The following is a 27,563-nucleotide window of genomic DNA, read 5'->3' on the forward strand; positions in this document are numbered from 1 at the left end:
TATTTCCATCAGCAGACCAGAATTCTGCTCTGGCAAGCAAAGGGGTAGGAGATGCAGTTACTGGGCAATACAATACAACAAAACCTGGCTTGTGTCATGATACCAGCTTTAGAGAAATTAATGTAAGTATTTTTATTTTGCTTCATTTTTAAGGCACCTTTGGGGAAAGAGTGAGGAAATTGGTGATATTTCATTGCTTTTAATACTTTGATTTCTCACATACTTTGTACCTGTTTTTTGATATTTAACCTTGAAAATTGTTTGACTTAGATTTTGGGTCAGAAATGCCACTCACTGCGTATTTGCTTTATAAAACAGCTGGAAAAGAACAAGGCCTTTCCTGGCAGTGGGAATAAACCTCTCAGTCATGAACTGCATCTCTCAGCAGTTTGTCCTGTGAGTGTCTTGCATCACATGCTGTCGTCTTGCAGTCATGACTCACTTGCTTCAGCTCCCACTGCTCAGGGATATCGGCTTGGCAAAGCTTATTCCCTCATTCCCTAGGGAAATGTGCACACAAAGCAGTGGGAAGTCAGGCCACTGCTGTGCTGGCAGCAGAACAGATTTGCATTTGAGTTCAAGCTGCAGGGTGTACATGCTAAGTTGACTAAGACCGCATCTATTTCTAGTCCTGTTACCTGGGTAATGGTAATTTCATTTTGTTCTTTTCCTTCTGCAGGTACAAAAAGATTTCCTACTTTAAAGGAAGCTTTAAAAATCTGAATGGAATTCAGTGAGTCCAGAATTTAGCTACTTAATTTTTTCCTGTTATTATAATTTCACTAATAAGCAAAACAGCAGTAATAGAGGACAGATTTCAGGAGTCTCAGAGGTGCTAGTTCTGTTCCAGGGTGGAAATTCCTTTCTAATTTGCTCTTGCTTTTGTCTGTTACTGGAGGACAATTCTCCCCACTCCTGTAGCTTTGACCATTGTGACTAGTAGTGAAGTCTAACCAATGCAGTTCTGAAAAGTCTCCTGTTTTTTCCTCCTGATAGGATGAAGTTAGCAGACATTAGTGGGACCAGGATTTCATACCAGTCTTTCAAAATTGCATCAGGAGTTTTATAGTGGTCCCAAGTTTCCTGGATTTATCATTTACTGATGCAGCATTGGTTAGCACCCAAAAGTATCAAAAAAAAAAAAGAGAGGAAAGGGAAAAGTATCCTAAACACACACACACAGAACTGCAATTCACACAACAGTCAATGTTACAAAAATCTGGATGAACACTAATCATGAGGTTCCATTCTTGGAGTATAATGAACAATTCTTTTCTGGAGCCCAGGTTTAGCTCCTCTCAGCAAGCAGCAGTGATCCAAAGGCAGTCTCCCAAAACTAGGAAAAGCAAAAGGGATAAAATGAGAACCCAACTACAGACCATTAGCATGACATGACAGTTTTTTGCATGACATAAAATCTGGGTTTGTGCTTTTGGAAAGGGAGGGCCAGAAAACACAACTTTGTTTTGAACTCAGTCTCCCACCTAAGTGAATGCATGATACTTCAGACAGGATTATTTCTTATGAGGACATTTCACCTTTTCATCACCCTAGATCTGGTATTCTGGGATTAAAGAAGAAAGAACCTTTTACAGAAAAATTACCAACACAACATAGTGAAAACCACTAGAGATTCTTCTTTAGGAATCAGTTTTTACTCCAGGATAAGTAACAGCCTCTATAATTAAATAAATTGATGAAAAAGATAAGTACATGAGATAAATGAGCAAAAATTTAAAGTAGCCATGTGGTCCTGGCAGATACTTGAGCTGTGCAATGTTATCAGCAGCAGTGATAAGTTCCTTGGGCAGTTGACATCATTGCCCACAGCTGGTTAGAAATAATCAGCAAAAACTTCTGTATCATGTGCAAGCCCTGAACATGCCGGTGGCCAACTGCAAATTCCTGTCTGGCATTACAATGCAACACAATGTTTCCTACTCTTGGCAGGCAGCTCTGTGGATCTCAGGCCCTCAGTGGCCAATTTTGCAGCTTGTGAACAACAAAGAGCGATTTCTTCCTCTCTTGCCAGCAAGGGCTCCTGAGTGGGTTTCTAAGGAAGAAATAGTGGGCACTCTCTGCTCTCTGACAGGCTATTGGTAGGCAGTGCAGACCTTCCATGATTCCTGTCCTTTATTTCAAAGGGAATAGTGACAGGGAATTGAGTGCTTTCTTTTCAGAAATAAAATTATTCCATGACAATATTCTCCACTATTGGGTTATGCAAGTGTTTATAGTTTTAGCCTTCACTTTATAGCAAATGTCTCTGAGATATTTACCATAGTGGCAAAGGGTTTAATGAGGGATTCTATCCACATCCCCATTTCTTAGTAAAGAGCAACATTTCCTCACAGAGAGCTATCTTAGTATTGTATCCTCCTTTGAGCAAGATCACAGAGCCGGACCAAGCCTTCATTGAATTTAGGCATTGAATAGCAGAAGGAAATTCTAATAAATATTATTGAATTTAAAGAACTCCTTTTTTCATTAAGAAAATCTTGAACTCTTTTCATCCATTCAGTTTAATTCTTTATCCTTCTGACTTCATATGCATATTTTTGTGCTGAGGATTACAATCACCTGCTCCCATAAGGCAGGAGAATCTGCTGCCTTTGCCAACTGTTGTGCCTGGGGAATGAGAGGTGCATGATGCTCCTCTTCCTGAGACTTTCTGTGGTCTGCCTGACTAGTCCCCAGACCTGTAGGCTCTGCTGTGCCCAGACCCCTGGGGGGCTTTTGACATGATCCTACAGGAAGTCCTGATCTCCACATGGGAGAGCTGTGGGTTTGGAGGGTGGGCTACTCAAGGGATAAGATATTGGATACATGTATGCAGCCAGAAAGTTGTGGCCAAGGACAAGGGGTGTCCCTCAGGGGTTGGCTTTGGCACTGGGGCTCTTGGATGTCTTTACCAATGACACCAAGGGTGCAGCTCTTGAGTTTCAAGCCTCAGGTGCCTTCCTCCCGAGACAGACCAGGCACAGGCAAGCATAATTGTTAAATAAGCATCGTTAATTAATGGGTCTGGATGAAGCCATCCTGTCCCTCCCTCAGGATGCTGCTCAGGCTCTGGGTCAGCCTCTTTTACCAGACTTTGTTCTGAAGGAAATCTGTTCCCGTTTTACATGAGGATTTTTATTTTAACTTTACTAGTGCCACCAGTATGGATAGATCAGTTTTCTTTGTCTCAATAGTTATTTCTGCATTTCTGGAAATTCTGTGCCCATCAAGAGACCCTGATTAATTTTTTGAACTGATCCTGAGCAGGTGCAGGGCCTGTCAGTACCTGAGGTGGGGATGCAGTGCTCTGTGGCTTTCCACTCTACATATATAGAGTCCATGGGGCACACTGCTGGTAACAAACAGGCCAAAAGCTTTCAGTGTCCAACTCTTCCCTGCTTTGGCACTCTGCAGGACACATCTTGCCATGTCATCACTTCCATTACTAATTTTCATCATCAAGCAATGACTGTGTGTGACCCACTTGCTTCTCCTGGGCAATCTGTTGGGTGCTGCTCCCTCCTCTATGACCCAGTTACAAAGGTGAGAAGCTCAAGGTGTATGAACAGGTATATCCTAGTGCAAACCTACTCCTAGTGTGGCTGGGTCTTCATCAGTTTTGGCTTTTTATGCCATAAAAATCAAACAAAAAGAGGGAGCAGGTGCACAGGGTCAACAACTGCCTTTGTACTTTCAAGTGGCCTCCCAGATGCCACCCTCCCCATCTCCCAAATTTACAGATGTACCCAACACAATGTCCACAAAAAATATGGTTTATTGGTCTAAATTAAATGATGTAATGCTTAGACACTGTATTTCTATTAACAAAGCTCTTGCAGAGGTACATAAAATTATACTTTTTTCCTGCTTGTAATTAAATCCAAGCACAGGTAATAGATGACAAAGGGCAGTTGATGCTTTCCACATCACATATATTTCAGACTATAAGGAGATCTTGGATATCCAATAATTTAAATATAACTTCAACTTTTTGCCTTGCTGAATTCCTTTTGTGCTTTTGAGTTCTGTTGAAGCTATAAAGAATTATCAGCTACTAGAGTTTGAGAAGTACAAAGTTGATCAGATTTGTAACAAAAATGTGGAGACAATCATTACAAAATACTGTCCTTTAAAAGTTATGTCACATTAGTTGTGACTCAGAGCATGGCTGGCAGCTGGAAAGACGGAATAACACTATGAAAAAAATCTATGAAGTGACATCAAACAGGTCAGATGAGTTTTTCTTTTCTTATCAATACATCTCTCCTTACAAGTAGCATTGTCTCTGTGCAGTCATGATATTCCAGATGTTAAATTTCTTTCTTTTTTGTCTTCAATGTCTATTGGAATTGTCATTATCCAAATATTTTGGGTAATGTATTCATTTTAACCCAACCAATGCTGATAAAACTGCATTGACTGTGGGTTTGTTTGTAAAGTTGTCCTGAATCAAATTCCAGACACCACTGAAGACAATACACACTACATATGTTATATTTACAAAACATTCCACCAGTTTCATGGCACAGATGGATTATGGATGAATCGCAATGAGCAATCACATCACTAAAATTACAGACCAAAACCTGACTGCCATTTCTGCCCTCTCCATTTCACACCATGGGCAACAAAATATTTTTACAAGCAACAGATTCAGTGGATCCCCAGTCAAAAGAGAAAGATCTGGACAAGCATTTAAATATATTTCCATAATAAGTTATATGTATTCAAACAAAACCAAACCCAAACTAGACTCCAGTGTGTTCTGATCCTGGATTTTTCTATACACACCAGATCGATTGACTGTTTGCATCTGTATCCTTGGTGGAATGAGCCATCTTCAACCTAAGGCAGTGACAACCACACACATACAAATGCTTTTATGTGTATTCCACAACAGACTTTTCACCCACAGTACAAAATAACAGTACAACATATTGAACAGGCTGTTACACTCTACTTACCATCACCTTGTAAAAAAGAAAAACTCCATTATCCATCATTACAATGAGATTTTTTTAAAACATAAATGAACAATACTTGCTCAAACAAGTATCATTCATTTTATCAATTTATTCTCCAGAGTTCTTTACTGATCAAACAAATACAGCCTAAAACAAAAAAGGAAAGAAATTCAGTCCTTCACTGTAAACGAGAAAAGAGCAAAATGACTTTCTGGTAGTACCACAAACCATGGACTGCTGCAAACTTAGTGCAAGAACTGGGACAGATGAGAATTGAGCAGCTGAGACCAACCAGCAATCTGCAAATACACCAGTACTTTGAAGCAATTCTAGATGAGCTACAAAAGAACAGTTTCAATTCAGTTGCTTATGAGGAGTAATCTGGCAGAGGACAGTCAGCATCAAGGACTGCTAAAAACAGTATTGAAGTATGCAAATATATTATGTACAAAACATAATTCTCCTGGCTGAAGTAGCTAAATAAACATCAGCTTATTTAACTGATAATCCAGTTATCATAAGTCTAAGTAATGAAGCAGGTCCACCCTCTCTCTTACAGAATCCCAGAAGTAACTGATGGGAAGCTTCAGGAACAGCTTTGCTCTGGCACCAGACTGTGCTCTCAAGCTGAGCACTAATGGAGAGATCGGCTGCAAAGCCTTTGCCTCACTCGCATAAGCAAAACTTCAAAAAAAATTTCAAATCTTCCAATAGTATCAAAAGAGTTTTTATTTTAATTTGCTTTCCCCATCCTCAAAGTTCCCCCTCAGAGTTCATAAGTGGTGTGTCACAGAAATGCACCAAATGCACTTATTCTTTACCAAAGAAGCAAAGCAAAACATGCAGAGTAGTGATAAAATATCCAAATCACCAGGAAATGCTGCAGACAAGAGTTCTTCTGGTTCTCCATCAAAACCAAAATCAAGCTGCCTGGGCTGTAAAGTTTTACCCTGTGGTGAGAGGCATCAAAGCTTTCAGAGAGATGTGTGTCCTACCCAATGATGCACTGCACAGATCTAGCTCACTTGAGTACATTTAGAGGTTCATTCAATGAATGAGATCTGAGTTCTGGCACAATGTGGTGACAAACCAGCCGCTAAAAGCAGAAAACCAGGAGTCTTGCGAGACCTTCAGGAAAGGCAACAGTGGGGTGGGGGGAAAGAGCAGGAAATATCAAAGATTTCTCCTGTGCAAGAGCAAGATTTCAGTTACAGTGGAGGGAAGAAGCCAGCTCACAATGTGACAGGCACAAGCCAGCTTTGGCACTTGTGTTATGGAAAATAATGTGGTGACTGTCACCAGCTCAGCAGGCAACCAGCTGTGAAGGCTCATTTGCAACAGTGACCACTTGAGCAGTGAGGCATTTCTTATCCCAGGGAAAGCTTGTTGGCCACCTGTAAAGCTACCCAAGTCCAGCTGTTACTGAACAGAGACATGAGGTAATCATTACTTCCAGAAGAATTAATAGGATGCTAAGAGTGACACGAAAAATGACAGCAAAATTTTGAAATACATGAACAAGGAAGCTTAAAATCTAGACTACCTTTTTCCTTTTTAAGCCCTATTCAATGAAAGACAGTTTTAAGAGCATGAAAGTGCAAGTTGTCTTACACTGGTTCAAAAAAAAAATAAAATCACTGTAACAATCAAACCCTGAACATTCCTTAATTAAATGGACAAGTCTCTTGGGAATGACATGTGCAGAGACTGTACTTTTTGTAGACCAAACCTGAGCAGAGATTGAATTTTGTTTCTTTTCTGTAAATAGGCAAAACAAGTATTTCAAGATACAGCTGAAGCGGTTTCAAAATAGCGATGCCCCAGGTCACAATCCAAATTTTGTATATACAACTTGTATATAACTTAAAAAAATAAAGAAGTTCAAAATACCTCCAGAGAACATTTTAAGTTAGCAAAATGTCCTGTACAAAAGTAGGCCACATCTATTGGTTTAAAAGAAGTCCACAACACCTGGTCTCTTCTTAGCTGACATAGTAAATGGTTTCTTCATCTGGGATTCTCTTGCTGGGGTCACTGTGGGTGATTTCAGCACCCCATGACGGGGTTTCTGTTCAGGATTGAAAGCCACACGGGAGGGTCCTTCTGGGCTCACTAATATACTCTTGTCAGTCTTTTTAAATTCTGTTGAAAAACAAGCCAATAAGTTAAAAGACGTGCAACTCCTGGAATAACCGGGCCCATCACTCAGCTGTGGAATTGCCCAGCCTTGGAAGTCTGTCTTAGATCCTCAATTGCACTAAGGATCAAAAGCCTAAGACTCTGCAGGGCAAACAAATAGTGAAGAAAAGCAAATCCTTTAGCAGTCCCTTGGAGAATAGGGTCTGCTGCAATTCTCTAACACAAGTGTTCCAGCTATCCCGGAAAACACCATACTGGAGGTTAAAATATGACGATGGCCATGAAATGTCTCCACTCTCACTGTTGAACAGGACTGCTCTAGAGACTCTTGGTCATCTCTTCTGCCAGCAGAGAGGCACTTATTTTTCATTTTGGGCAGTCATGTTATATTAACATAAAAACATACATCTAAATACACTGTTCTCAATTTGAACTTGATCTACTGCACACCTCAGAGTTAAAAAATAGGTAAATGAATACATGGAATACAATTCTATGCTATGGAACAAGACATTTATTTAACAGGGAAAACAATGTCTATTTACAGGAAAGAAGTAATATTTATCTACTCGTGACCATCCATAAACCACAGGCAGCCAGGATAAAAAGAAAACTTCGCTATTATAAAGTCTGATCTTATCAGCATATCAGCACCTTTGTCCTGGGAAAGAGAAGTGAGCAATGAAGGCTGTGAAACCCACATTTTCCTCAGAGGTGCTCTGCAAACAGGCAGCTCAGGAAGGTGAGCCCATCACTCTCCTGCAGTTTTTCATCTATGAGGCCCCTTCTGGAGGTCACTAATGCAGGACCCTGGAATTGCTCAAGTCTACCTGTTGGGTTAAATGTCCTAAAATTTACCATCTCCTCTGGAAAGGAACTTGAGGAGGGTTTGTAAATTGTATACAATTATTGGAATGAAAAGTATCAGAATCACCCTGTTCTAGAGGGATTCTATAGGTGTGTGTGAGTGCATAAAGCTTCCCCCTCCCTCAGCTACAAGACTGGACACACACAGACATATCAGACTCACCAGCAGTCATGTTTTTATTCAAGCCAAATGTGACTTTTTTGGAGCTGGGTGACTGCAGCTTGTTCAGCTGTAAAACAAAATGAAGACATGAAATAAAATGAGATTTCTGAGGCAATCTGTGAGTACTTTAACCTGCATCCAACCAGTGTAAAGCAGCCTACTTCTTTCATTTGACTTGGAGCTAACCCAGTCCTCTAGCACTGATCCCTGCTAAGACAGCACTGTTTTTCTAGCCAAAAGCAAACATCTCCATTTGTGGAGAAATCACATACTCTCCTTAATGTCATTACATAATTCAACAACAAACAAGAAGATATTTGTGTATTAAATAGAGTGGCCCCACTGCGCTCAGGCCTCCAAGTGCTGAGAGGGCTTGAAAAGCTTTGCATGTTAAGAAGGTTTAGAAGAGGGCAGTCTTTTGAAGCCCTGTACTGTTAAAATCTCCACAAATGGGAAGAAATGGAGGCTTAAAGTCCCTTTGCAAGACTGAAAGTCAGTTTATGCTTTTGCTTTCTTGTGAAATGAGCAAATTCAGAATGGTGTTCAACAAGAAGGTACTTTGAAAGCAGACAGGAGGGAAAAAGACATTTTAGAGATGCCTGCAACTCATTTGCTGAAACTCTGGATCCATGTGTGACTCTGTCTACAGGGAAATGCAACAGCATTTCCATTTTTATCTTCTTGGGTTAAGAGACTAACACAGAGTGGAAAAGACAGCATGAGTGAGGTCACACCTTGGCTGGGGCAGGTCACTTGGGAACAGACTTTTCCTGTCCTTCTATGAGATCACCTTACCTGCAAGGATGTCCTGGGGGAAGAGATGGCGCTTCTGGCTTTCCTGAAGAACACTGCCTTTGGTAAAGTTGTTTTTTCAAATTTTACAAAATCACTTCCTGGTTTTGCTTTCTTTTTCTTTAATGGTGGCAGAGCAGCACTGCTTTCCTGTGAAGGAGGGAAAGGGAAAAATGCTCCAGAACAACAGCACTGCAATTAACTACACTTAATACACAAGCTCATCTTTATGGTTAACTCTCTTAAGATGTAATTTTGCAATTAGCATGACTGAAAGCAGACGTTTAAGGCAAGTTCTGCACAGAAATAGGAAACTGTCAGTGCAAAGAACAGAAGGAAGAACTTGTAATAGATTTTCTGGGCCCATCAGAGTGCAAACAGGTTTTCTCCATGTGCATGAGGCTGCCTTGCAATTGATCCAGCTCTCCTGCACACAAGTGATGATTTTTTTTCCTTGGCCAGAAGCACAAACCATTCTGAATGCACAAGATATGCAACTAATGAACGAACCCAGCTTTGGGATAAGATGGAGACTTTGAAATAAAGTGCAGTATGTAGTCTGTTTACACTCAGAAATTCAGCTACTCTGTATTGCTCCTAGTTTGCTGCCTCAAATTCATACTTTTGTTGCATTTAAAGTAATTCTTCCCTCCAGCAGAAGGCAATTCTTACAACTTGTATTGGCAGAGCTTTCCAATCTGCTGTCTCCAGACTGTGGAGCAGTCAGATACCTGTGGACCACTGTCCACAGCTATGCTTTACATCAGCCTACAGATGTGAAATTCCCAAAGCAGTTCACTGACAAGCTGTGGAAAACTTCCAGGGGATGTGGCCTCTTTTGACTTGAAAATCACTTGTGTTTTAAATCAAGTGAAAAATCATATGTCTTTTAGCTTCCTGAATTGTGGATACAACTGGGAAGTAATGCTGATCTTGTCTGGTTTTCCCCTTCTCCTCCTCCTTCCTCTCAATATTTGAAGCTAATTCTTTGGAGGTGTGTGTTGTCCTTGAAATCAGGAATCAAAACATGCCTCTCATTTCTGGGCACAAGGCCAGGACTACGTAATTAAAATCAGGAAATAAAACATGTTACTTCTCAAGCAACGAAAACAAAATTAGCAAAGCTTTATTTCCTCTGCATTTGTGCATTTTAGCTTTACTCTGCCCTCCTCTTTCTTATCCCAATACTCTCACTCTCTTCCTGACTCAACTCCCAAATATCTCTCCTTGTCTCCAACCCCCTGCTCACACTCAAAAACACACAACCACCTGGACTCGGGTTCTGCTGCTGCTTTTCCCTCAGTGCCTATGTTAATTTGTGCCAAAAACTCATTTCCATGAAGATGCAGGAATTTCTTATCTTGAATCTACTTCAGGTCTTGGAACCTGTTGGTCAGTTTTACAGAAATAGAGGGGGGTGGGATAATCATATTTTCTTAGAAACTAAATTTTTATAGACAAAGAAAGACAGGGTATGCAACAAGGAATATTTAGGCAACAGGAGACAAAGCCAATGGTTCCTACTTTGGAAGCCCTGATGTGAAAGAAATGCAGTTTGCACAGTTTGGAGGGAGAGAAATGTTTTGGTTCCTCCCTCTCAGTACTTTACATCAAAAACTAGAAAATGCCAAAGCCATTTTATTACTATTTAAGCAATGTTTGCAGATGCATTTTTCCTCCCTTCATGGACTGAGGAGTTATACCAACTTTGTATACAAGGCTGCATTCCTTAACTAATCCTACAGCTTTAAACTTAAGCCAGAGGTGAGCTGCCAGGCCACTAACATGCACCTTTAAGTGAGAGGCAGATGTTGCTTTGTAGTCAGAATCTCATTTATGCTTTATGACTTTTCTTTCCACCAAAGTGAGATTGTCAGCAAGACTTTAAAGAATATAACTGAACTTCTAGAAGTGTTAGAATGAATATGCAGATGGGAAAAGAGCAGTTAAAAAGAATTTCAGTGGCAGGAGAGAGAAGAATCCCTGCACTCTTGCTTAGCTACACTATCAAAAATATACAGTGCAACATGCTTCATGACTCCCAAGTTGCTGAGCAAAATCTATCCTATTGTACTTACTGCCAAGAAGAAAAGGGGGTGGGAGGAACAGGGGAGAAAAAAATAGGTTGTTTCCAAACTGCAACACAAATATTTTTGAACAAGACTCCAATCTGATCTTCCCAGTGAAAAAACACAGTATTGTCTTTATAAGAAACTGAGCCACTCATAAATGTGATCATACAGGCACTATGAACATAATTTAATGACATTAAAGGTCACAGTGTCATATTCTCTGTTCCCTCTTACCTCAAATACCTTCCTCAGAGAGCCCTATCAGTTTATTTAAGATGGTGAAATGAACAAGCAAAAGACACTCCTGGAACTGCTGTGGGCAATTTCACAAGGAGCTTGTACTGATCTAAGTGTGTGCTGCTGCTGCTAAAGAGATGCTCCATTTTCATTCTTTTGCAAAAATAGACCCTTTGTGAACATGATGTAAGCTTAACCACAGACCCAGTGCAAAAGAATAATTAACACAGGGACCAAAAAAATCCCAAAAAACAACAAAAACCCCCATCCTGTAACATCCCAAGTTTCAGCTAGGTGGGTTCTTCCAGCTGAGTATCAGGTTTTAGTGTCATTGCACAGGAGGGCCTGAGACTGTAGCAGTTGTGGATTTCTAGGGAATCAAGTTCTTTTTGGTGACAATGCATAATGACATCAGCATTCAGCCCACAGAGCCCCACACTCAGAAAGCTAAAGCCAAATGTGAAATTGAGCCAGGCAGCTCATGAAGAAGGCAGAGAAAAGAATGAGATGTACATACCCCCTTCCTGCTTTTCTTGCAAGCAGTCTCCAGAACCCCATTGGCTTCAATGGAGTTTAGCACCTCTTTCACTTTTCTCTTCTTTTTCAATGTTGCTGCATTCTGACTGGAGGCTTTCATCCCCTCCAAGCCAACAAGCTTTGTCTTTGTCTTCAGTGAGACCTTTCCAGAGGGTGCAGATTCAGCCCCTGCATTCCTTGGCAGGGTCCCCAGCACTCCCTCCTTGTTGGAATTCCTCTCAGTTTGCTGCAGAAGGGGATCCCCATTCACCAGGACAGCCCTTGCTTTCTGTTTCTTCTTCACAGCCTTAGGAGTTAAGGGTGTGACAGATGGGCTGACATCCTCTGCTGCACTGGCATTGGCTAGTCCATTATGACACGCTGGTTTTGCAGGAACATTCTGCACTTTTGGATTCGTTTTCTTCAGCTGACTCTTTTTACTCTGTTCTGTGTCAGTCAGACTGTTCTGTGCAGAGATACTCTGATTTTCGCTGGTGTCAATTGCTACATTTGTGGTCTCATTGGCCTCATTTAGTAGCAATTTCTTTTTCTTCCTCTCCCTGATATTTTCTGGCACCTTTTCCTGGCTAGAATCATTAGATCCAGATGTTTCAGCTATTCCCTCCTCGCAATTTCCACCAGCTGCTTCAGGATCAGCATTTGAGCTGTCCCTCTTCTTCCTTTTTTTCTTCTTCTTCTGGGGAACTTTCATACTTGACAGCTCTTCATTATCCTCTAAATTCATCACAAAAAGAATGCCATATAAAATAGATGTGAAACACAAAGGTACTTACAACAATGGGATTCTATCCTATTTTTGTTCTCTTTCTTTTAAAACAGGTGTACCATTTTTCTGCTATCAGCCTGCACAACAGTGTTGCTATTACAGCTGGTCAGGACACTGCAATCCTCTGATGTCTGTCCTAATTAATATTTTGCCAATCTTGCTTTGCCACAGCTAACACCTAAACTATTCCCTGTGGCACCCACGTTTTTTACAGCAACAGTGTTAAGAGCAGTTGTTATTACCCACCTGTTAAGCCCTTCAGAAGGGCAACTCAGGGGTTCAGTTTGGTGAGATATTTTTGGGCATGACTGGGCATGTGCCACATCAATACAAGCCATGATGCTACAGATACTTGCATCTGGTTCTCACTAAGTCTCTTCACCTTTCCAGAAACACCCCCAAATTCTTATATTCTAACAGTCATCCTGTTTTAAGACCGGCATGTTTCAGTTTTCCTATGGTAAATGCAACTGCTCAAGAGAGCAATGCAAACAACTGTTTCCAGTTCTGCTTTTGATAGAAATTTTTGAGGTGATGCTTGTCTCAAAATTGGTAACAGAATTCCCACCACTTTCAAAGAGAACTTAATTTCACATTTAACCTTCATTGCAACGTGATGTAAATCAGCACACCCTGAACAACAGCGTTGACTTCTTCAGAACAGTTTATATCTGACACTTTGCCAAACCACAAGGCTCTGCAGATTCTCTCTCTTCCAAATGCTGATTACCTTTTACTTTTTCCAACTCATTTTGCTCCCAAGGCTTGACAGCTTTTTTCTTTCGCCTTCGCCTCCCAAATTCATCATCATCATCTTCATCTGTAGATACATCTTCAGGAATATCTTGGGGAAAGATTCCTGTTGAGGAAGGGTAAAGGTATCAGAAAATGAATAGTTTTATTTCTATGGACAATTATGCTGTTCATATACAGCAGAACTCCCACAGAAAGAAAAAACAACTCCTTTTTCCCCAGTCAACCTGGAAGAAAATTGCACAACTGATTCCTACTTATTTAAGTAAAAATAATCATCTTTCATTTAAGGACAAAGTACAGGGTTGCTCAAATTGTGAAGAAGATTTGGCCACATCACCAAAAACATGTAATGTGTCTTAACGAGATTTAGAAATCCCCCCAAACTCCCAAAATAGTATTCTTGAAACACATATTAAAAGAAAAAAATATTTCCAATACTCATTGTACTGGAACATTATATATCCTTTAATGGAAAGAAATTACTGTCTCTGTCCTTACCTTCTGCTAAGTCCTGGAACCTGGAGGTGGGGAGGAAGGGAGAAGAGGCAAAACAAAACAGTATTACTGGTTTAGTACCAATAATAACACTAGAACAGTATCACTACACCTACTATGATTTTGTCAAAATACGAACAACATACTTTGCACAGGAAATTACAAAGAGCTCATTCCAGAAGAGACTTGCCTCAGAAATCCCCAAACTCAAACCAAACCACTGAAAGCACTGAGAAAACAGCAATTTAACACTTCTATATCTGTACCTTGCAACCCACACAACCTGATGTCACATCCTGCAGTACAAACCCACCCAGTGCAGATAAACCTCAACTGGCTGCAGTTGTACCACTGAGGAACAACAGCACAGGCTTCAGGCAGCTCCTGCATGTCCTCCAGGGCTGTGACCTGCCCTCGTGACATTGTCATTGGCACAAATGAGGGTGAACAGAAGGCAAAGTGAAAGTTGTTTAGGACAAGGTGGCACATGCAAAGTGTATTTCAACAGAACTCACTTTTTGACCAGTTTGTACAGGCGCTTTCTGTTCAGGGAAGGTGTATTTTTCCTGCTTGCCAACTCAAAGAGTTTGTCAGCAACAGCCTTGTAATCAAACTGTCAGAAGGAAAATACAACACAACTTTTCTTTAGTTTATTCATGCAAGATAACCCAATGCAACTCATGTTACCAATACCTGAAGTAAAAACATACATCTTTAAACAGCCACTTCCTTTAAACCCAAAATATTTTCCTCTGTTGAAGTTTACACCCCCTTCACACACTTATACTGACTCTTACAGATTGCTCCTTCACTAACAGAACAGCTGAACTCAGTATCACTTTCTCAAATGTTCTTAACCCTATTTCTTACTCAAGAGAGAAGCCAGCCCACTTCACAGCTCCCATAAATATTTAGCTAAACATCAGATTTAAAGTGTGTCATGTCCTAATTCTTGCTTGAGAGCCACAGATCATGAAGTACATCTACCTACATGTGTGTTTGATGGGTGGATCTGTCAAAAACACTACACTAGGCCTAGAAAACCCAAATTGTAGCACACTCCTCATTCTCCTATGTATCCCATCATCCATTATTTTTGCCCTTATTGTCAATGAAACTTAAGCTGATTCCTTCACCACCCACAGTGACTTGGCTTTTTTTAACTCTTGAAACAGAAAGGGAGAAGTGAAAACCAGCAGGTACAGGAGAGAGGAAAGAATTTAGACGTGGATTTATTCTACTACTACTCCCAGAGTACACATTACACTAACATCACCTTATGTTAAATCAGAATAAAATTAAAATTTTGTAATATTTATCCAGTAATGCCCTTTACTTTTGTACCTTTTCAAAGGGATGGGAAAAAGAGAAAAGGAGTATCAATAAGAGAGCAAAAAAGCCACAAACCTGAAGAACAGTCCCGATCCCATAATCAGCATTTTCATCAATATCCTCTTGTTTTTCAGAGCTCTGCACTGATTTTCTTGAAAAACATCTGTCTGCTAGTATAGAAAAAAGACTCAATATTAATTCTTAGTTTGTTTGAGATAGTAACTCCAAAAGAGCAAGCTTTGTTAAGCCCATTTGAAGGGAAGACAGGAAAACACAATTATCTTTTCAATACCCTGAACAGAACACAAAGGTATTTTTAAGAAACAGATTTTTCAATCCTAGCAAGTCTTACTAGGGCAATTTAGAACTTCCTCCTCACCTTTGGAATTAGGCACCTCTTCCTTTTCCTCACTGTCTTCTTCAGAAACATCCTCCTCATCACTGTTGCTACCCAGTTCTTTCATCAGGTCCTCAATGGCGAAGGGGGACTGATCCACAATCAGCTCAAAGATACCAGTGGCTACAGCGTTCAGCACACACCGACTGTCAGGAGAGAGCAGGGACAGAATGTGAACACCCTCCATTCTCACTTTAAAAAAGTGGAAATTTGAGGGACACAGAGAAAGAAGAAAGTGGAAGAACAAATTAACCAACAGAGGTTGATAAAGTTCTTATAAATCCACAATTATCTATAGCTTTGATAAATACAAGTTATCTTCAAATGACTGTGCACATTGCTGGTAAAATACCCTTCTTACTCTGCATTTAGAAGTTAAGACTCTCCTTAAATCTAATTATTACCATGTGGAGTGCTAATTTCTGAATTTATTAACTCTTAGAAAGTATCTATCCTTTCATTAAACTTACTCCTTTGATTTGGCAGCAATTTTGCAGAAAGGTTCAATGAACTTGAGATTCTGGTCTGCTGTGAGCTGTATGATTAGAAAGAAAAAAAATAGTGAGTACAGTAAATACTGTCTGTGTACATTCAAATTCCTTAAATATTTGGTGTTGGGGATCTTCTTTAACAAAGTCTTTCAGCATACTAATTCCAAATGATAGGAGTATTTGTAGGGACTTTTTGTTACCAGTGCTACCATTAACTTCCAGATATTCCCTGGAAGTAGTATAAAAACACTGACTGGTTTGCAGACTTTATTCTGCTGAGCACAGAAATATAACAAAGCTTTTTATTTCAGATATGGAAACAAGAGGCAGAGAAATGCTGAATAATTTTGTACACTTTCACAAAGAAGGTCTGTAGCAGACAAGAATAAGATCTGGATTTCTCTTAAGTGTATTGCTTGAACCAAAGCACTGTCAGCTCCAGTAGTGCTAAAGATAAAAATCCTTCCTCAAATTCAATTTGTGAGCATCATCTGTGATTTCAAATAGTCTAAGGGACTAACTCCTCAGGCTTCCTGTGAGTGGCTTAGCTACAGTTTTGTATCTGTGGAGCTGCAGAAATTTGGGCTCCAAATGCAGGCAATTAATTCTCTAGTGCAGCAATCTTTTCCTCTCATGCTCTAGAATCCAAAAGCACAAAAGCTGCAGGCAGGATTGCTTTCAGTACTGCAAGGAATACAAAGGGAAAATTGCTAACAGCTTTGTCCACTGCAAGAAGAAGTATGAGGCCAGAGACAAGGGGAGGTAACTGAGCAGGAGCCTGGGAAGAGTGTGGGGCTGCAGGCAGAGTGGAAGAACACAAGTGTTCTTTGGAAGAAGCTCAGCAGTGACAGCTGCAGTAACAGGCTTCCAGTTGCTGCAAAACGGGAACATCAGCCAAAATTAAGGGCAACTGCAACAGCAACACAGAGCAGAACAAGACAGATGTCACTAGCAAAACCAAGAATTGGATGTGGAGGATAAACTGCACAATACACAGACAAGAGTAAGTTACTAGACAGCTTTGAAAGCTCACTTTCTTCCTCTATTTAGGTGTTACACAATGAGCCAAGAACAGGCTTGATGTCAGTTTTTGCAAAAGCAAATACTGGAAAATATGTTCACACAAGGGCAAAGACATTAAGTCCCTTCTATTGAAACAAACAAATGAGACTGGTCTAACTTTTCTATCACTATTTCCAACCTCAATTTGGAGCAGCATAGTACTCAGGAACTTGAGAGAAACTACCATACTCTCACTGCCAAAGAATGAATAAAAGTATAAGCATAACTTGTAGTAAGTCACTTTCTTCATGCTTACTCAATGTGGCTATGTTACATCTAAAACCATTAAAAATACATAATCCAAAACTCCCATTTCTTCTAAAATACATGATCTAAAAATCACATTTCTTCTAAAATATTGCATGCTACAGTTAACAGTAATCAGGAAAGAAATGACAACGTGTTTTCTAACCTCCTTTGCACCAACTTTAGCCAGTTCATCCAGGTAGATATCAATGAAATGTAACTTTATCCCACTGGGAGCATTGCTGTCTGGCTCCATAACTTCTTTCATTAGTAGCTGCAACAATGGTTCAACTAGACTAAAAAAAAAAAAGAAGAGAAAAAAGAACAAGATATTGATATTCAGTTGCTCATGTTTTATTTGCTTCAAAAAACAGCTTTAATCAGAGCTTTACCACTCTTTACAGTTCTGCATGGATATGCAAAACTCAGGAGAAATAAATCCAGAGATCAATTTTCACATCTTAAAACCAACTTTAAAAAAGATCCATGATCAGAACTCCTTACAATCTAGATGATTTTGCAGCCTCAGGCAATCCACTTGACACGATTTGCTACAATGAAAAATCACTGTTTTAGAATTCACATCTTAATTTGAGCTGAAGTTTATTATGCCATTTATTGAAGGATAGGAGGAGGAATTCTGGCACTTGAGATGGGCATTCCAGCTGTCACATCCATCCATCCTTGACGGGCAACACCTTGTACCCTTCATTTGAAGATGGAATTCTGCCACTGTTAAAGCTGGGCCTGGCATTACCATGAATAACTGAAATTGCCTTTGTTAATGACAAACAAGAGAAAGCTGCAGTGGGAAGTTCAGGTGAACATAGACAAGGGAAGAAAAAAGGAATCTGGAAAAAAGGGAACAGAATGTGGAAGAACATAATTTCTTTAGACTGAAGTTGCCAGTGGTGGCGAATAGAGGGAAGTGAATAAAAGAAAGAAAGGAGTAACAATAAGAAGAAGTCAATCACTTGAGTCTGAGAGAGGAAGGATGCTGCAGTCAGTGCAGTGAAATTCAAAGTAACATGCCTTGATTTTCCTTTTTTCCAGAATCTACCTATACAGGCACAAACTAGACCCAGTTTCTAGACACAAGACTTCTACATAGCCAGAGATGGCAGTAAACTCCTTGTATCATTAGACACAATGATAGTAAAGGAAGAGAAGCCCATGAGACAATTTCCATTTTGGTGAACAACTAAGGATTAGATTTAATACTGATCCTTCTCAAACTCTTTTAAACTGCGCAGATGTTGCTTTCATTAAATCATGTTATTCACAGTCCCTCAGAGCAAAACAATTACTACTGAAGAACAGACTCAGGGCTAAAGTAGGCACAAAAAAAAATCACCATTCCAATGATATGAGATGTGTATGAGTAGGTTTGTGGCTCAGCTATTCACTTCTGGGGTACTAACACATACTACTGAAGTGACATGGCTCAGAGACACACTCATTGCTGCAGCTGAGCAGCAATTGGGACTTTTTTCCCCTTTTTTATTTTGGTTTTTTTCCCTATCACTGCTATTTTTCAGGAAAGTAAAGCTTTTTATATTGCAATCTTTCTCCCATAGTGTTCTTTGGCACTTCCTACAATTTCACCCAGAACAAACATTTCCAGTCCCAAAGAGAATTCAAAGCATTCAAAACACATAAACATTCTTTCATTTCACTTTAATAAACCTCTCTTCAAAAGCATATTAAAAGAGGAGAGAACGACATCCTAGGCAGCTTTTAGGCTTCACTTAGGAGGGAAAGGCAGTTCTTGGGCTCCCTCACTCTGCAAAGAAAGGAATCAGGAGCTTCTCTTCCTACACTGTCTTCTCTGGTGGTGGAGGGCCTTCAAGCCATCCTTCCAGTGGTACTGGAAAAAAGGAACCCAAAGCCATAAGAAACCTTGTCAGAGCTCAGTTTGGATGACCAAGTCTCTGCCATGGGAACGTGTGTGGCTCTGGCTTTACCAAACCTCCTCCCACACCTTCAGCTCCTGTCAAGGAACATTTTCATCTCTTCAACCTGTGGGCAGTTACCCAAAGCAAAATAAGGTGCACCAGGATGGATGGAGTGCACTTCAGCTTTCCATTGCTTTCTCTTTCCAAAAAAACATGCCTGTATGCACCCCACATTTCAGACAGCAAGAAAGGATAACCTTAACAGGAGGTTATCAAGCCCTTTCAATTAAAAGGCCTAAATCTCTCCATCACTTTAAAGACACCAAGCTTACAAGTGGTGCAAGAGCTCAAGACAGAGTAATTATTTGCCTTTTGATAAAATACAGGAGAAATACAACTAAACCCACTGATGCACAGAAAAAACAGGAAGATAGTTTGCAATTAATGAGTTCTGCCTTATCAAAAGAAAAATCATCATGATTAAATATAGTAAAATAATTTTAAAAAAAGTCACAACCCATCAGAAAAACAAACAAATTTCTTTTCTGTATTTTCTGGGATGCAAGTTCCCTGTCTAATGTCTCTGAAGGTGATATTTCATTGAGAGTTCTTGCAGCTAAATCAGAAAATTGAATACATTAAATAGTGTATTTAACTACAAGAAGTGCAACACTTGATTATATTTCCAAGCTACATAAACGATCTGAAGAACAAATAAGCCTTAATGTTAAGGCTTCATGACAGTGCTATCTATGGAAAAAAAAGGATCTATTGGATGACAATGTATTTGATAAAGGTAAATTGGGTGACTTCTTTAAGATGCAACTCCATTCAGAAATGTCCTTACCTTTCATTCCATTCATTTCTTTTTAGCACTTCAAAGGATTGTCTCAAAATCAGCCGCATCAGCTGCAAAGGACAAAGTTTGTTAATATATGTTGTTCATGAAAACAGGTAAAGGAGTCACTATGACTGAAATACAACAGACTTCTTAGTAAACCTCTTTGTAGCAAGAAGGTGGAAGCTGCCTCATGTCAACATTTTGTGACAGGCTTGTCTATCATGCAAAGGAACAGAAGGATGCTGTAAAATTCAAAAAACAACAAACTATTTTCATATGCTAAGCACGGAAAAATCCATCACTGCTTCTACTATCCAGCTTTCTCTTGCTCCATCACCCTAATTTTTCCATGAAGTGCTGCTAAATCTAAGAAAACTCACAGCTTAAACTGGAGACAACAATATGGGGCAGATGATGATAACAATAATAATTTAATTAACTGGCAACTTGCACTAAAAGACAGTCACATGTAAAATAGCTACATTCAGCTGGAGCAAAACACTTCACTTACTGAAATAACTGGTATCTGCTAACATTGGGAAACAAAAAATCAGCAGTGAATGTGTCTGCAATTAACTTCCTTCAAAGAAGATTAATGGGATTTTATTCCTTACAAAAGCAGGTCTTTTAAGATTCACTGATTTTACTGCTTGTTTTTATATACTGTTTCCTATAGAAAGAATTTCATCAGCTGAATGTACTATGGTGGATACTTCAATGGTAGAAAATTGGGAGCTCTAGTTACAATTACTTTATACTGAGTCATAAAAAAGTCTTTAAACAGTCTGGTCTAAATAACTCATGTTGATAAACTGTCATTTTAGATGGTATTTTTATTCCATATAGAAATCAATGAGAAAAATCACTATGTAATAAAGGCAAACAAGAAAGCAATTGAGCACAATATAAACTGTAATGCTTTTAGATTTGCAGTGGTGAGTGAAAACCTTTAAAACAAATATCTCTTGCAATGGGTCAGGAAGATGGTCCCTTGTCTCCTCTTACAATACACATAAATGCACATGCAGACAAAGCTGCCTTCCAGCACACCACCACCACATCTTTTCTAGGAGAAAAATGTATATTATTAAATAAAATAAAGACTTATATTTCAGATTTATTATTACCATGTAGTACTTATCGAGGCGCAGATTGTCTATCCCAGTCCACTCACGGCCCATTGTCTGCCAGAATGTCTGGAGGAACAGGTGTCCTGTAAGAGTGTAAGAAAAAATACCTGCATGTCTGGCACAATGGGTTATCTTGCTAACCTGAAAGAATCCCAAGAAATCCCTTCTATGTGAGAAAGGGATGCAGTTCCCTAAGGATTTGCCTAGTGACAGGACAGAGCTATGGGAAGACGTGCCTGAGACTGGCATAAGAAGCCAATCAAACTTGAGAACACAAGAAAAGACACACATCCATTTATAAAGTTTAATTACATGGACGGCTTTGCATCTATTTTGTATTACATACACACAAGTGAGAGCAAAATATCCATTCATGCAAGTTTTGGCATTGACTGAGCACTGTATTTCATGTACATTTCAAATATTAGTGGCTTAACAGTCATGAAACAAAGTTGGTTTTGAGCAGGAAATACACAGAACAGTCCATGCAGAATGGAGAAGTAAGGGAACAAGTTTGTTTTGCTACCCATCCTGCAAAGTCTATTCTTTATCCCACTGGAGATACAACTCTTCCTCTGCAACAGCCACAAACTGCAGTTCAGGCCTCCCTTAAAGCCATCACACAAACCAATTGGACAGAAAAGGAAAAAAGGCAAAGCAGCAATCCTATCTGTCTGTCTCTGTTCTGGCACTGTTATAGTGGCCTCAAAATCTCCAAAGATTAAAGTAATTACAAAGCTTTAGGTATCAGATAATACTTACGAGACTCTGCATTCTGAAACACATGGATAAGCTGTGAGATATTGGCTGCAAGTTCCTCCTAAAAGTAAATAAATAGTGCAGCACATTTCAGAGTTTGGTTTCCTCACTAAACACACAACCAGACAAAGCAAGATGTGTAAATATCATGAAACATCTCTCAAAATGAAAAATATTTGGTAAACAGCTGCCTTAATATTACAGTTATCCTTCAATGGAATCAAAACATGTTCATTTCACCACATCTCTGCACAAATCATCTTTTTGACAGCAGACAAAAATAAATTAGGAAGAGAGAAATCCCACGTATTTGAATTAACCAATGATGCAAAATTTAAGGGCATTGTTCTTATGTAGGTCTCTGTGGAGTTGTCTGGGCTATGTGTGAGATAAACCTTGTTCATGCAGACAAGTGATCTGAAAGCTGATTAAGTGAGGTTACTGGGAATTGGTACTCCAAAACAGACACACTCAAGCAAATACAACAACAGTTACTGTACCTGTAGCAGAGGTTTATCCTGCATCCACATACAATAGAATAGGCCTTTCCATATTTTCAGCAGTTCTTCCTGGCTGAAGCCACCTACAGTACAGAAAAAGTCTGAATGAAAGGAAAGAAAATCCCCAATTTCCACCCGAATATTTTCCTGTAATTCCCTGCTTTCTGCTCTGGTTTTGTTGTATAAGAGATACATGTTGGTAAATGTTGGTTGCTACTGTAAACAGACTAATTGGAAGGCAACTTGGCACAGATGAGTGATTCCATGAGCATAAGCTTCTAGTTTGTACTGAAATAACAAAGATTTCAAAGAAATCACAGATGACATGAATACTAAGATAATTCTGATAAATTTCTCTGGCATATTTTTAGCTCCAAGTCTGAAAGATATTTTAATGAGGGCATCAGAACTAATTTTACAAGAGACGTGACTCTGAGGGGAGGTTGGGATTTTTTTTTGTTTTTTTAAGCAAGGTCCCACTTTATCAATAGTTTTAGTCTTTGTTTTTAGGGGCTTGTTTTGCTAGACTAAACTCCTGGTAATCAACACATTTATTTCTTACAGAACTGTATAATCAAAGAGCCTGAGCAACCACAATGAAAATATTTCCAATACAGTTAGCCTTGAGATGTAGTTCCAGAATTTTAACAAAAATATTTAGCAAGTAATATTTTCACTACTAACAGTAGGAAAATTCTAGTCAAATTCACACAAAAGAAAAGTATTACATGAAAAATGAAATTTTACTGTCAGAGTTGCTAAAAAACTGGATCTTTCACAACATCAGCTACATTTCTGGGAGGTAAAATTATAACAGCATATTGCTAAAACAGCATCTGTAATGACCTACTACAGCTATTTTCAAACTGTGGCCTATTAAGCACTCCCAAGTAATTGCAAGAAATCCACTTGAGAAAAGCAATCATCTTCTGTAAGCTCAAATTTGCTCCAAAAAGATCACTGTCACTTTTGACAAACTTTCAGGGGTCTCCCAGTCAAAAAGCCCAAGACCCAGTGCTAGATCTAAATTGTGCACCTTCTCCTTGGACCAAGTAATTTTAAAGCAATTATTATTACAGCATCAGTTAGACAAAAAACCTGCAAAGAATTAGTTGAATTGTCTGCAGTTGTGCTTGGTTGAAAAGAAAGGAAGTAGGGCAGAGTGAGGGAGATATGCAAAATGTTATGTGGGAAGGAGTATGTCCAGTAATACTAAGCAATAATTACAAATTTAATTTAGATTTGACAGTAGTGTTAAGATTAAATATGAAACAATTTGATTCACTGATTTAATATTCATTGCAGTATTAAAATTAGTAACATTTCCTAACAGAATTACGGACTATAGATATGTACTGGTAAGAAGCAGCATTAACCTCACAGAGGCATCAGACAGTAGCTGCTGCCAATACAGATGCCTCAGGAGGTCACAGAATCGAATCATGGAATAATTTAGGCTGGGAAAGACCTCTAAGATCATCAAGTCCAACCATTAACCCAGCACTGCCAAGGCCACCACTAAACCACATCCCCAAGTGTCACATCTACATATCTTTTAAATCCCTCCAGGGATGGTGGCTCCACCACTGACCTGGGCAGCTGTGCCAGGGCTGCACAACCCTCTTGGTGAAGAAAATTACTTTCCATGGGGTTGCTTTTCATACATACAGGGCTTTTTAAAGTGTCCTGGGCAGTCCTGCATTGATTTGACATGGGATTCCAACCAAAAGGTTTTAGAGTGAGTTTCTTATCCTACTCACTCAAAAAGTAGTTTCAAGATTGTGTTTTCTGCTTTTCAACCTTAAGTGCTGTCTCCAGCCACAGCTGGAAAATAATAATCATTCAAGTATTCAATTAAAACCTGAATGTAGTGTATTAGCAACCACAGTGCAAAAAAATGAAGGCTTTCTTTACCTTAAAGGTACCTTGAGACAGATTTTGGCTTTAAGGATTGCATTGCAATTGTCCCTATGCACAGTGTTAGGACTTGGCTTAGTAATGTTCAACCTCTGATAATTCAATGCAAGCCTTGTCAGCATTTCTGTCTGGGATGTAGGCTGCTTTGACATTGCTACCACTAAAATTCTTGAAATTTTTCCTATTTTAGATAGTTTCCAAGGATAAGATCCACACAGGCATATTTCAGTGGAAATGACATAAATCCTCTACAGATCTGGGCCCAAGTGCAGCTCTGTCAGACAGAAGACCATCCAGCAATCTTTTCTCTTTTACTAAGTTATTTCTGTTTACTATTCTTTCATCAATTCATTTAATAATGTCTTTATAAACACATCATCCTGTTTTTAGTGGCACAGTAGAGCATGCTCTTCTCTTTCAAGGCAGCTAACAAGAAAAAAAACAACACAGAAAGGATCCCTCCCAAGGAATAAGGTGCTTATCCAAGCTCATCTGCACACATGATGACTTCAGTAGTTCTATGCATTCTGTAGTTTAACTTCTTGCTGAAACTTAAGAGCTCTGGCTCTCTGAAGAAGCTTTCCCAGGGCAGACCACTCTGAGCAGTCCCACCTATGAAACACCTGACTGAGGTGAACATTAGGTGAACTCCCCCACCTCTTTCGAAACTCAGCATGTTCTCAATGCCTCAAGTTAGGGCATCTTACCTGGCCTGCCTAATGTGTGAGTCTCATCCCTCTCAGAATACTGTATGGATATAAGGCTTAAATTCTCTCTCCTGGACATGCTTTCTCTCCAAGCCCAAATAAGTTACCTTTTGTTTCAATACTACCAACCCGAACAGTACCTAACAGAAGGTAAATTTAAAAGCTCTGGAAATTAGTCACCCTTGTTTCCTGCTCATTTGCATGTCATGGTGTGCTGATTTTAACATGCAAAAGGTTCAGATATCAACTGAGAAGTTTCCCAGTGGTGAATAATATCTTAATATTATCTTCATAATATCTTAAGGCAGTAGTTGAACCTGCAACCTTTTGCCTTAGCTAGGGCACTCCTGTCCATCTTATGGCTACTTCCACAAACTCAAAGGAATCTGCACTTTGCAATGGGAGGCACAGAGCACTACTGAACACAGAGAAGCCATGAACAGCTCAGGAAGTCTCCAGTGCTAAAAATAACTAGAGGGTCAAAAAGTATTTGGAAGCTATATTATGTACAGTCACTTGTACTAGTCCCCAGGCAATCCCTATGTCTATGTTAACTGTCAGAAATGAGATAATGGGCTGTTTGGTTCCCTGGCCTAACCTTGTAAGGCTGTTTTATGTGCCCTTCCTTCTGTTAAATGTGGCTAATGGGTCAAACACTATTTTGAAAGGGAAGAAACAACATCTATTCCTCAGTGTCTTTTCAAGGAATTGACTCAGCTCCAACCAGCATTCCATTGCAGTTTAGCTCTTGGGGCCAGGGCTAGGCTAGTTCCCCAAAGCCAAAGGGGTATGGATGCAAAAACCTCTGTACCAGTTTCCCCAAATGCTGCAGGAAACTTGATGAGCTCAGGCTCAGTGCTCTGAAAATGCTTGTAACCAGCTTCCCTCCTATGCTATGTCCAGCCTACACCACACTGTGCTGGAAAAAGCAGTCCAGAAACATTCGAGATGCCCAAGGGGTATCTCTGCACTGTGCTCTTGATCACTCCGACAGAAAGGTTTACTGAGCTGGATCCATGAATTCACACAGTGCTGTGACTAACCTCATAAGCTTGTATTTTCATAAAATACACACTTATAAAAATTATATAAATATAGGCTTATTATGTAATAATATGCAATATAAATATATTTAAATAATTTATAAAATAGTTTATAAATATGTATTTTAAATAGGGAAGCATACAATTATTTATTTATATATTATAGACAATTTATACACAACACACCTATGTATTTGTCTTATAGGTTATAGGAATAACCTGCATCCACGTGGAAAGAGTGCACGAGGCACTTTCAGGTGCAGGCAGCTTCAGACTGGCATTGCCAGACTCAAACTGTCTCCAGGGATGCCACTGAACTCTTAGCTCTAAGGTGTCAGTAAGCAGCAGCAAGTAGGACTTCTGGAAAAACTTGGAAAAAAGCTTTTGATGCCCTGAATGTGGAGGTAACAACAAACCCAGATGGGTAACACAGAATCAGCTGCAACTATACAAGTACTGAAACACTCCTGAGCTTTCCTCAATTCCCTCCAGTGCTCCTGAACATCACTCATAGCAGCAGGCAGCCACCTTTACGCTGCACACAGGGAGATGTTTCCAGCCTGGATCAATTCAGTGCATTTACATTCCGTTCCTGAGAACGGGAGCACATGAGCCATCCCACTCCGATCCGGGGGATGTTAATGCTGCCAGCAAGACCCTCCCGCGGTCCAAGCTGATGCTCCCCGAGCCCTCCAGCCCTTCCCAGTGCCTGGAGACACTTTAGGAGGGCGAGGAAACACGAGTCGCTTCGCTGCCTTATGGGATGCTGGGGATGCGCTCGGTGCTTAAGGCAGCACCGGCGCGAACACTCCCTATGAGATACGGACGTAAAAGTAAAAAAAAATTAAAAAATAGAGAAAAGGAAAGAAAAAAAGGAAAGGAAAAAGGAAACAATAATAATAAAAAATAATTTAAAAATATTCAACGAAAAGAATCCACACGAGGCGGGTCTCGGCTCTCCGCACACACGTGGTTCCCTCCCCATCCCTCCCGCCCGCCGGGGCGGCCGCTCCCGCCGCGTTGCGACGGCACCGGGGCAGCTCCCAGTGCCTTGTCCCGGTCCCTGTGCCTCTCCCAGCCTCCTGTCCCGGTCCCTGTGCCGCTCCCAGCGTCCTGTCGCGCTCCCTGTCCCGCTCTCAGTCCCCTGTCCCGCTCCCAGCGCCCTGTCCCGGTCCCTGTCCCGTTCCCAGCCCCCTGTCCCGGTCCCAGCCCCCTGTCCCGGTTCTCCCGGCCCGAGCCGTACCCCCGGGGCGCTGGGTCCGCAGGCCGATGTACCCGCGCAGCTTTTTGAGGGCGCGGTCCCGGATGCGCTTCTCGTTGGCGGCCAAACGCTGCGCGAACTGCACCTCGGGCGGCTGCACCGCGGCGGGAGCCATGGCCGGGCCCCGTCCCTGTCCCCTCCCTGTCCCACGCCGGGCCCCGCCTGATGCCGTCACGGGCACCGCGCTTTGCCGT

At 40.3% G+C, this 27,563-nt stretch overlaps 1 protein-coding gene across 2 annotated transcripts; it reads right to left on the reverse strand.

The window, feature by feature from the left end:
* Positions 1-3,757: 3,757 nt before the first annotated feature.
* RRP1B (ribosomal RNA processing 1B) lies at positions 3,758-27,516 on the reverse strand. Of its 2 annotated transcripts, none has more exons than XM_071566137.1 (16): positions 27,352-27,516; positions 22,442-22,524; positions 21,945-22,002; positions 21,180-21,265; positions 20,059-20,120; positions 17,483-17,612; positions 15,988-16,052; positions 15,500-15,663; positions 15,196-15,287; positions 14,304-14,401; positions 13,792-13,811; positions 13,268-13,396; positions 11,752-12,485; positions 8,929-9,075; positions 8,134-8,200; positions 3,758-7,106 (listed from the first exon to the last, which is right to left on the reverse strand). In XM_071566137.1, the coding sequence occupies exons 1-16, from the start codon at positions 27,482-27,484 to the stop codon at positions 6,916-6,918; spliced, it is 2,259 nt and encodes a 752-aa protein (XP_071422238.1). In that variant the 5' UTR covers positions 27,485-27,516; the 3' UTR covers positions 3,758-6,915. The 2 variants fall into 2 exon arrangements, with proteins under 2 accessions (XP_071422238.1, XP_071422231.1); XM_071566130.1 differs by having other exon boundaries at positions 15,196-15,290.
* Positions 27,517-27,563: the final 47 nt, after the last annotated feature.

The sequence above is a fragment of the Pithys albifrons genome, chromosome 1 (genome assembly GCF_047495875.1).
Source record: "Pithys albifrons albifrons isolate INPA30051 chromosome 1, PitAlb_v1, whole genome shotgun sequence".
Taxonomy (NCBI): Eukaryota; Metazoa; Chordata; class Aves; order Passeriformes; family Thamnophilidae; genus Pithys; species Pithys albifrons.